This window comes from Rhinolophus sinicus, chromosome 7 (genome assembly GCF_057876585.1).
Source record: "Rhinolophus sinicus isolate RSI-liver-muscle chromosome 7, RSI-T2T, whole genome shotgun sequence".
NCBI classification, from domain to species: Eukaryota; Metazoa; Chordata; class Mammalia; order Chiroptera; family Rhinolophidae; genus Rhinolophus; species Rhinolophus sinicus.
In genome coordinates, this window is record NC_142507.1 from 24,256,163 (window position 1) to 24,268,655 (window position 12,493).

General features: G+C 37.0%; 1 protein-coding gene across 1 annotated transcript in view; it reads left to right on the forward strand.

Annotated features, from left to right (window-relative positions):
• Positions 1 to 4,274, forward strand: part of OPRK1 (opioid receptor kappa 1) — a 40,372-nt gene extending 36,098 nt beyond the window's left edge. The window contains exon 4 of the mRNA XM_074318774.2: positions 374 to 4,274. Within this exon, the coding sequence (XP_074174875.1) occupies positions 374 to 900 (527 nt within the window). The 3' untranslated portion in view covers positions 901 to 4,274. The remainder of the gene's footprint in view (positions 1 to 373) is intronic.
• Positions 4,275 to 12,493: the final 8,219 nt, after the last annotated feature.

Here is a 12,493-nt window from a genome sequence, read left to right on the forward strand (position 1 = left end):
AATAAATGGAAATGCAAATAAGTGCTTATGCTATAAATTAACAATTTAGCTCGTCTGAAATTCATCCATGTCAAACCAATTTCCACAACTAGATAATTCATATTGCTAGCTAATTTAATTTATTCTGTAGTTTCATGTATGTTACCCATAAATGGTAACTTTCTGGGTTCATTGTTCCATGCACAAAGATAGAATGGTTAATATATACAGCATTTATTCCTAATTAGGTGATCTGCTTCAGGTAATATCATCTCACTATAATTGGACCTTTGCAACCCAAGGTATTAAAATCCACATTTAAATTACCTTGTCACCATGATGATAATTTTCTTTATGTGGGTTTGTTTGTTCTGTTCACCTCCTCCTGACATAGATATCATAGAGTGCTCCTTGCAGTTCCCGGATGACGATTACTCCTGGTGGGACCTCTTCATGAAGATCTGCGTCTTTGTATTCGCTTTTGTGGTTCCTGTCATCATCATCATCATCTGCTACACCCTGATGATCCTGCGATTAAAGAGTGTCCGACTGCTTTCTGGCTCCCGAGAGAAAGATCGCAACCTGCGTCGGATCACCAGGCTTGTCCTGGTGGTAGTGGCGGTCTTTATCATTTGCTGGACTCCCATTCACATTTTCATCCTTGTGGAGGCTCTGGGCAGCACCTCCCACAGCACGGCTGCCCTCTCCAGCTATTACTTCTGCATCGCTTTAGGTTACACCAACAGCAGCCTGAACCCCGTTCTCTATGCCTTTCTCGATGAAAACTTCAAGCGGTGTTTCAGGGACTTCTGCTTTCCAATTAAGATGAGGATGGAGCGGCAGAGCACTAGTAGAGTCAGAAATACGGTTCAGGATCCTGCTTACATGAGGGATGTTGATGGCATAAATAAACCAGTATGACTAGTCGTGGAGATGTCTTCATATAGTTCTCCAGGAAAAGAAGAGTTCAATGACCTAGGTTTAACTCAGATTACTACTGCAGTCTGAGATGGAAAAGTAGAACGTCTAACAAACTTTTAGATATCTCGTGGTCTGAAGTCATAAGACTCAGGCTTTATGGGTCATGCATTAGCGACCCAGGTCAGTGGAAGTATCAAGGCTTTAGGGATTGAGTACAAAAGATCTGAGTTAGCAAATACAACCCTTCTCTAGGGCAGTGAAGCAAGGCTAACTCTCAGTTCCTTTGATGAACAAGAAACAAGCCTTTTTCTTCTGGTTACCAAAATTTACTTAAGGACTCAGCTGCTGTGGCCTTCCTATGCAACGTGGTTTCAAAAGCTCTGCTTAGGAAAAAATGAAAAAGAGCACTTGTTTCAGATCTTAGTGGGCATGCAAACCAGATGCCTAACATTGACAGTTAACGACCTCAGTAAGAATGACAACCATTTCCAGGACCCAGGCCCTACTCACTTTATGCTACATGGACACATATTTCATGTGGCTGTGTTAATAAGGATTCCAACTTAAGTTTGACTTGGATCCACGCCTGAATTTTCTGATGTTCATATATAATAGAAAATTATCTTGGTCTTTAAATATTCAAAAAGTAGTTTCCAACATAGTTTAATCTCTGGAACACTATATTTTTTAGCACAGTATTCAGATAAATAATCTCATGATAAAGCATGTCCTGATGTTAAGAAACAAAGTGGTTTAAATGCCACCAAAAGTATATATAGTTCCATTTGTAAATAATAGTAAACGTGTAAAGAAGGAATTGGTTTGCCTTCCATCCAGGCAGTTTCTTGAGGCCATGCTAATGGTATCCCCTGAATAATTTAGAGTTGATGTTGAGACATTTTGCTGCCACATAAGCTTCTCTTTGTGAATCAGTTAATGGCACCATCTCTTTCAGACCCCCTGAGCACCAATTGGTCCTCAACAGTGCTCATAATTTCTGTGTTAATGAATCACAAAATATTTAACTCACTCCCAGGTTGTAGCTCTTGTAGAATCTAGTTTATATACAACATCTCATTATGAATATATACCTATTACTATAGTCTCTCTCTTCATGGAGGGAGGGCATTTTGCTCATGTAAATCTTGAGAGGTTGTTTTGTGGCTTTCAAAAGAAAGATTTGCTCCTAATTGTGGTTTGAATGAGGACATTATGTCACTTGTGGGGTATGGACATACCTTGCACTGTGTTATGTGAAGTGCATACCTGCTGAAGATAATGCCTGGAACAACACCTTTAGAGTAATTTTGCTAAAATTTGCAGGTGATATATAAATTCCCCCTTCTTTTCCCTGAAACTATGATTTCAGAGGTAATGACTTTTTCTGTAATTTTCAAAATAAATGGATAATTTAGAAATAACACCCATCTTTTCCTTAGCCTATGTGTTATTAGGGCAGTATCCTCTGGAACTTAAGAAAATCAAATGTATAGACCTATATAACTATAGACATCACAACTTTTATAAGTTCTGTTCACTGTGTGTTTTCTCTCTTGCATATATACTCTCTTCTTCTGAATTGAAAGTTTTATTATGGCTTCAGAATTTTGGTGTGATGTTTGTCAATTAGTTTGTCAATTCCAGATTTTCATGGTACCTGATACAGATGCCTTACTGCAGCAAGGCAAGATTTTTCCTAGTGATAACAAAGTGCACTTTGATCATTTATTAAATTTTACTGACTTTTTTTAGGTGTCCTTGTAGTCTTATAATAAATGTAGATAGGAATGGCTTAAATATTGATTGTCATTCACCCCATAGTTAAAAATCTTGGCTATCATACAGAAGGGATATCTATTTAGTAAGTAGTTTCAGAAATAAACCCTACTGGAATGGAAAATGCAGAAGCCTCTTTACAACAGTAAAACGCAGGAGATTTCCTTGAAGGATTTTTACATGGTGCAAAACTACAACAGAGACAAAAATCATAGAACAAACTTATAGTAATGTGTTCTCTTTAAATTAGTACCCCACATGCCTTCATAATATCAGTTGCCATTATTGGAGCCTTACTGAGCTTTAGACTAATCATCCTGCATCTCTTCATATCTAAGTTTGCAGCCCAAAGAGAGAGAGAAGTGGCTCTAACTGCCCATGAGGAATGTTATAAACTTCATTATTACTAAAACAAATTTTCCCAAACTGAAAGAAGGAGAATGACTATGTAATTTTAGGGCACCACATTAAAGAATGATAAAGTGAATCATGTACACTAGGAAAAATACCACTTACACAAATGTTATTTCTTTGTTAAAAGTGAGTGTGTGTACAAATGTGTGTGTGTGTGCATGTGTGTGAGAGTGTGTGCATACATATCTGTGTCATAGTGTGCATGCATGCATACATGTGCAAGTGTGTGTCTATGTGTCTCTGTGTGTGTATGTGTTGTCATGAAGCAGTGGTCATAATGTGATTTCTTCATCATTTCAGACAATGCATTTGTCCAAACCTCATTCCCTCTCAGATACGTATGTTCCACTTCTTAGTGCTCTTGTTCTCCCATCATAGCAGAGTGCCCTGTTCATCATGTCTCCTTGAGACAAGAACTGCATGTCTCTAAACTTGAGATCAACTCTCTACATGAACTCCATCTTCCAACCTGAGTAACAACTTCTGGAAGATAGGAGCTAGTGAAAAGTCAGAGAAAAAAAATGCAAGGAAATGAAACAGACATGCAGAAGGCATGTGGATGAAAAACTATAATTCTTACTAGGAGGAGAGTGGAACCATCGTTGGTTTCTCAGACTACTCTTATGAATCGAGGGGCATCCCCTATGCAAAGAATTTAAGTCAAAACTCCAGGCTTTATGCTGAGAAAGGAAGCATAGTTTGGAAAGATAGTTTTGAAAACAGCAAGGAATATTCACATAAATCTTAAGAAAATGTCTCCATTCTATGATGTATTACTGAAACACAAAAGTTCTTAAATTTGTACAACCATTATTGGACAATTTATAGATGTTTAATCCAGTGTCAGAACATAATATGAATTACTGAAATGAAAGAAATACATTGGCTGGCTTTAAGTTAGAGCTTTTTAAAGGAGAAATCTATTACAAATTGTATGTCCATTCAATGAAATTTATTTTCTAAGCAAGAACTGTTTGGAAGATTCAGCATACACTTGAAAATCCCATCCCAAAAGGGCATAAATATGCTTGCCCTAGGCAATTTTCTTCTCTAAAACAAAAGTATATTCTATAATGTTTATTATTTATATACTGTTCTTTTAAGAAATATTTATGCATTGTATATATATTCATGTGCCTTTCAATAAAATACAAATTGTACCTGCTAAAAATCATAGCAGAAAATTACTGTGATAAATCATTTATTCTTTAATGGTTTTGATCATGCTGTATTTAAGTAAGGATAATATTAAAGGTTTCTTAAATTATAAACAATTGCATTAACTTTACATCCATGACAATGCTATGGATTATTAATGCAAAGGACCAAAACATGTAGTAATCTAAACTATGATCTTAAATTCCCATATCTATCAATTGATTAGGAAAATTCACCTGTTTTCACAATAATGTTGCCAAGATCCCAGAATCAATGTTATATACTGCCCTTCCTATGAAAAAAAACACGTGGTTCCACTACAAAAATATGTAAAATTCAAAATCAAACTGTTATACCAATAAAAAACTTAAATTCAACATAGAAATGCAAGCAGCCTTATGCCCTTCTCCAACAACAATATAACCACATCACTGCCATGAATCATGTGTTTCTAAACCTCATAGTATTTGTACACACAAACAAAGAGCAATTTGAAAACCAGTATCCCCAGCAGCATGGTGGAGTGATAAGACTCCATTGTTTCTTCCCTTAAATTTACAGCGCATTGGAGAACTATAACTGAACAAAGGATCCCCTGCTCAACACACAAACACACCTGAAAGATCCACTCCTTGGGACATCTGAAGGTGGTCATATTGTCTTGAGTAAGGTAGGCAGACAGGGAAAGGACAAGAACAATGGCCACGGATGCAGTTCAGCACCAACCATGGCTCACCATGGCTCCAGTGAGTGCAGCAGTGGGGTAGGAATTGAGCTGCAGATCTCATATGACAGCCTGGTGTGTAAGAGGGGCAGAAGTAGTTTCCCTCCTGGAGAAAGCATCTCCCTTTCCCCTCCCCAATCACAATAGAGCCTATTAGAAGTGACTGGAAAGTTGAACACACACAGACACACACACACACACACACACACACACACACACAGTGGAACCAACTGCCATAACTGGCAGCGGGCAGAACCATGACGTCACAAACTTGCCTTTTCTCCTCCACATGCCATGCCCCTGCAGAGCCACGTAAAGCTAAAAACTGGGAAAAGGAGGTAGCTCTGGGAGCTTACAAAACTGGTTCTTCACTAATTTCCACATTCCCAACCACAGTGGTGATGCCCTAGAAGCAAGGTGAACAGGACACCCACCATCCAGTAGATATGGCAGTTTTCTTACCAGAATGACGTTGTTCCACAGTTATCTGAGAGGTGCAAATAGTGCAGGTAACAGAAAAGAAAAATGTGCTCTATAGCACCACCTATGGGAAAACAAAAGAATGTGCCCTACCTATCAAACTGCTGAACTGTTGAGAGCAAAACAGTATGTACACAAGAAAACTGATCACTATCTCAAATGTGCAGGTAGAGAAACAATTCATGAAATACCATGAACAACCAAAGTAACTTGGGAGCACAGAAATAAAATGAAAGTCTCCAGAAACCAAATTCAAAGTCATGGAATATTGTGATTTAAATGACAGGGAAATTAAGTTTACAATTATGAAGAAACTCAATGATATACAAGAAAACTCAGAAAGCAGTTTAATGAAGTCGGGAATAAAATTAAAGAACAAATTTCTTTGGTACTTTATCAAAGAAATTGAAACTATAGAAAAGAACCAAACAGAAATTCTGGACAGATTACGTCACAGAAATGGTGGTGTGACAAGTTCCTCTTGAAATCTCCTCTGGAATTTACAACAAATTGAACAGGTATAATCCCACAAAGGACTCCCTGCACAGCATACAGGCAAGACTGAGAGACTCGCAATTGGAATCATCTAAAGGGGGGCAAATTGGGTGACCTGGAGAGGAGGGAAGGGCGAAGTACAGACACATTAGCAATGGGTCACAGGCCGCCTGACTCAGACCAGAGCTCGGAGCTACCACAGTCACAGGAGAGGGAAGGAATCCGCTACGACCCACAGTCCTACCTCAAGGATCAGCATATAACACATGAACTCAATTCTCATGGCAGAGACCTTGGAGCAAAGACAGGGAAGAAGGATGAGAATGGTGGTTTAAGCCCTCACTGCCAGGCAGAGGACAGAAGACATAGGCACGAAACCTAGTCAACCCCTTCCTTCCTCCAAGAGATTGCGCTACCACCAACTTCCCATGCTAGAAGCAGATGGTAGCATTACAAATCAAAAGAACAGAACATGTAGAGCTCTGAGAACTGCAGCCCTGCAGCCACAGACTCAGCACAACTAATTCCGGTGAAAGGGAAGGTATTGTAGGGGCAAGGTAATGGTGGGCAGGTTGGAGCCACCTCTCACAACCCACCCAACCCCTGCTCCCACCTATCTGGGCAGATTCCCGCAGGGGTAACAGAGCCACTGAAACACACAGGCTCGGCATCTGGTTGCAGGAAGAGCTTTGGGACTTGAAATCTCTCCACATGAGCCCATGGAGGCAGTGCCCTGAGACCCAAGGAACACGCTCAGAGAGGAGAATGCCACCTTCCAGGGAACACCCCCACCCCATTGTGTGAGAAGCTGGAACAGTGTAATAAAAAATATAACACTATGGTGTGAGAGAAGATAAAAAGGCTGCAGTGAGAGAAAATAAAACATTCCACCAAACCCTATTGAAAAGCAAAATAAAGACATCTTCCTGTCAACTGGTTGCAGAGCCCACTTCTGTAGATGCCTGGGAACTGCCTCTGGGTGGTGAACACACAATGTGATACACAGATAATGTATTACAGAAATGTACACCTGTAATCTATGTAACTTTACTAACAATAGTCACCCCAATAAACTTTAATTTAAAACAATTAATGACAAAGAATACTGAAGGAAGCCAGAGAAAAGAAGATGGTAACCTACAAAGGAAATCACATCAGATTAACAGATTTTTCAGCAGAAACTCCAGAAGCCTGGAGTGAGTGGAATCAGATATTCAAGTTATTGAAATAGAAATTATAAGCCAAGAATAATATATCCAGCAAAGATATCCTTTGATATGAAGGAAGAATAAAGACTTTTAAAAAAACATACAGAATATGAGGGAATTTTCTAACAACCTTCATTACAAGAAATACTGAAGGACTTATTTCGCTCAGCATTACACTCTCAAGATCCATCCATGTTGTCACAAATGTTCCTATATCAACTTAAAAAAAAAAAAAAAAGCAAAAGAATACAGAACCATGAGTGGAATTATGAACAGACAGACAGAAGCAGGAAATGACAACCTTTACATTTAAATGTAACATACAATCTAAAGAAGAAAAAGTCATTTTTTTTTAAAAAAAGCAAAAAGACAACTTGCTCCTGAAATGAAGAAATAAACCCACAACATAAATAGGGATAATTTGTGACAACAAAATCATAAAAGGAGAGAGAATAAATGTCTGAACTGCCAAAGGGGAATAGGAAAGGAAACATGTTGAAGAAAATGGAATACTGTAAATATGAAACTTTCTTTTACATAAATGTAGTGGTAACCACACACACACAAAAATCCACAGCTGAATTATATAATATGAAAAAAGAAGAAAGAGGGAAAAAGAATAGGTAACCCCACTCAGAAATAACAGACAGCAACAAAAAAAGCAAGAAACAATTGAGACACCATCCTACCAGAAAACCAGATAGAATATTAGGAAATTTTCATATATCAATAATCACACTGAATGTAAATGGACTGAACTCACCAATAAAAAGGCACAGAGTAGAGATTGGATCAAAAAAACTAAACCCAACCATCCTCCAAGAGACCCAAACTCCAAGACACACATCTCAGCTACAAGGACAAGCATAGACTCAAAATAAAAGGATGGAAATTGACACTCCAAGCAAATGGTATTCAGAGGAAATCAGGTGTACCATACTGATATCAGATGAAACAGACTTCAGGATAAACAAGGTAACAAGAAACAAAGATGGACATTTCATAATAATAAAGTGGACTGTACAACAAGAAGACATAACAGTCATCAATATTTATGCCCCCAATCAGGGTGCACTGAAATATACCAAGCAACTACTAACAGAACTAAAGGGAGAAGTTGACCAAAGCACAATCATAGTAGGGGACCTAAATGCGTCATTGACAGCTATGGATAGATCATCCAAACAGAAAATAAACAAAAAAATATCAGCCCTAAATAACACATTAGATGAAATGGACACATCGACATTTGTAGAGCACTTCATCCTAGAACATCAAACTATACATTCTTGTCTACTGTACATGGAACATTCTCCAGGATAGACTATATACTGGGACATAAATCTAGTCTCAGCAGATTTAGAAGACTGAAATCATCCCAAGCATATTATCTGATCACAAGGCTTTGAAATTGGATATCAACTGCAAAACGAAAGCAGGAAAAAAACACACAAATATGTGGACATTAAATAGCATACTTTTAAATGACTGAGTCAAAGGGAAATAAGAGGAGAGATCAAAAGATACATAAAAACAAATGAGAATGAAAATACATCCTACTAAAATGTTGGGATGCAGGGAAAGCAGTATTAAGAGGGAAATTCATATCATTACATTCCTATATGAAGAAAGAAGAAAAATCCCAGATAAACAACCTCACATTACACCTTAAAGAACTAGAAAAAGAAGAACAAAAGAAACCCAAAGTCAGGAGAAAGAAGGAAATAATGAAAATCAGACAGGAACTAAATGAAATAGAGAACCAAAAAACAGTAGAAAAAATTAATGCAACAAAGTGCTCGTTCTTTGAAAAGATTAATAAAATTGACAAACCCTTGACTATACTCATTAAGATAAAAAGAGAAAAGACACAAAGAAAATCAGAAATGAAAGAGGGGAAGTTATCATGGATGCCAAGGAAATACAAAGGATCATAGGAATACTATGAAGGACTATATGCCACCAAATTCAATAACCTAGAAGAAATGAACATGTTCTTAGAAACATATAGCCTTCCTAGGCTGAATCATGAAGAACTGGAAAATTTAAATAGACTGATCACCAGTAAGGAAATTGAATCAGTCATCCAAAACCTTCCCAAAAGCAAAAGTCCGGGACCAGATGGCTTCACTAGTGAATTCTACCAAACCTTCAAAGAAGATCTAATACCTGTCCTACTCAAACTCTTCCAAAAAAATTGAAGAAGAGACTATACTTGCTAACTCATTGTATGAGGCCAACATTACCCTGATACCAAAACCTGGTAAGGATAATGCAACAAAATAAAATATAGACTAATATCGCTGATGAATACAGATGCAGAAATCCTAAACAAAATTTTAACAAATCGAATACAACAATGTATTAAAAATATTGTGCATCACGACCAAGAGGGGTTCATCCCAGGGGCACAGATGGTTCAACATGTGCAAATCAATCAATGTGTTACACCACATAAACAAAATAAAGGACAAAAATCACATGATTATATCAATATATGCAGAAAAAGTGTTTGACAAGATACAACATCCATTTATGATTAAAACACTTACTAAATGGGTATAGAAGGAAAACACCTTAACATAATAAAGGCCATATATGACAAACCCTCAGCTACTATCATAATTAACGGTGAAAAACAGAGCAGTTTTTAAGGAAATAGAATAAAAAGTCATCAGATGTGTATGGAACCACAAAAGACCCCAAACAGCCAAAGCAATCCTCAGAAAAAAGAGTAGTGTTGGAGGTATCACACTCCCTGACTTCAGCTTGTACTACAAAGCAGCGAAAATCAAAACAGTATGGTATTGGCAGAAAAACAGACACACAGACCGATAGAACAGAATTGAAATCCCAGAAATAAACCCACATAAATATTGACAGATAATTTTTTACAAAGGAGTCAAAAAAAACAATGGAGAAAAGACAGCCTCTTCAACAAAGGGTTCTGGGAGAATTGGAAAGCCACACGCAAAAGAATGAAATTAGATTGCTGTCTGTCACCATGTACCAAAATTAACTCAAAATGGATCAAAGACCTAAACTTAAGACCTGAAACAATAAACTGCATAGAAGAAAACATAGGAACTAAACTTATGGACCTCTTGGGTTCAAAGAGGATTTTATAAATTTGAGTTCAAAGGCAAGGGAAGTAAAAGCTAAAATAAATGGTTAGGACTATATCAAAGTAAAAAGCAAAAGAAACACAAGAAACCATCAATAAAACAGGCAACCAATCAAATGGGAGAAGATTTTTGCAAACAACGCCTCCAACAACGGGCTCATATCCAAAATATATAAGGAACTCATACAATTCAACAACAACAAAAAAACACAAACAATCCCATTAAAAAATGGGCAGAGGACCTGAATACATTTTTCCAAAGAGCACATACAGATGGCCATTAGACATACAAAAAGATGCTCAACATCACTAATCATCAGAGAAATGCAAATAAAACCCACAATGAGTTATAACCTTACACCAGTGAGAATGGCTATCATCGACAAGACAAGTAATAACAAGTTTGGAGAGGCTGTGGAGAAAAAGGATCCCTCATGCACTGTTGGTGGGAATACAGATTTGTGCAGCCACTATGGAAGGCAGTGTGGAGGTTCCTCAAAAAATTACGAATTACCGTATGACCCAGCAATCCCTCTCCTGGGTGTCTACCCAAAAACTCTGAAAACATTTATACATAAGGACACATGTGCTCCAATGTTCATTGCAGCTTTATTTACAGTGGCCAAGACATGGATAGATGACTGGATAAAAAAGTTGTGATATATATACACAATGGAATACTATTCTGCCATAAGAAAAGATGAAATAGTACCATTTGCTACAACATGGATGGATCTTGAGATTATTATGCTAAATGAAATGTGTCAGACAGAAAAAGTCAAGAACCATATGATTTCACTGATATGTGGTTTATAACACTGAAAACAACAAGGAACAAGACAAAAAAAGAAAAAAGAAAAACTCATAGACATAGACAATAGTTTAGTGGTTACCAGAGGGTAAGGTTGGAGGGTAGTGGTAGATGAGGGTATATGGGATCAAATACCTGGTGATGGAGGAGAAGTGACTCTGGGTGGTGAACACACAATGGGATTTATAGATAATGTATTACAGAATTGTACACCTGAAGCTTATGTAGCTTTATTCACCATTGTCACCCCAATAAACTTTAATTCAAAAAAACATATGAAACAATTTGATTAAAAAGGGGGTGGAAAAGATGCTAATTGCGTAACTTTAAAAATGAATGTAATCTGTAAGACTAAAGACAAAAGAACTGCACATATGCATTGTACGCTTTTTGTTAAAGTATTTTTTCCATGAGGGTAAATGTTAACTATGCTGATAATGTTATACAAGTATTTTGGAAGTGAGCAATTAAGTAAATGGACGACAGATGGTATGTCAGCTGGAGTGGATATTTACAGACAAGAAAAGGAAGGAAAGTAAAATAATCTATATAGTAATGGATTAGAGTTGGAGACCTCAATATAACCTCATGTTTATCTTAGTATAGTTACAGATGGTTACGTACAGAAAAAATCTATAGCTATATATGTATACATGGGTTATTATATAGAAATATACTTCCTTTCTCTCAACTAAGAGAGTCTAAAGAAATGACTTCACAGCAATGAGCATCCAGAGCCCAGATCATGGTTTGTAATATAATCTCTAATAACCAGGGACGATTATGATTCTAGGAGTGAGGCAGGTGATATGCAAGATGAGCCTGGAACATGTCATAGTGCCAGAAAGTAAGAATGTACTCAAAATAAATAAATAAAACCATAATTTAGGGGAGATGTCAAAGGAGCCTACCAAAAGATCTCCCAACAGCTAAAGCCGGAACAGCTTGAGTGACACAAATTTTAAAAGTAGTATCGGATTATAATAACCCAAATTGGAAAACAAGTATCCATGAGTCCATACTCATGGGTAAATGAGTATAATTTAAAAAATGAATAAATAAATGAAGGAGAAGAAATAAATTGCAAACATTTTATATAGATAGTCTTCTTTCTACCTATAGGAGGTATTGCATTTCCCCACTCTTTATCTGCAAGCTACATGCAGTGAGTGAAATAATACAAAGAATATAGTATGGAAAGGGAGAAAAGGAGTAACTTTATAATGGAGAAAGTTGACGAACACTGACTCAGCCAAATGACCAAGGCTAACATCAGTGAAATGTCAAGTTGATAGAATGTATCCTTGATGTGATGACAATGGCATTTTACCTTGTTTTCTTCTCCCCAAACTGTAATTTAGTCTACATTATGATAAAAATACCAGAAAAATCCCAAGAAATAG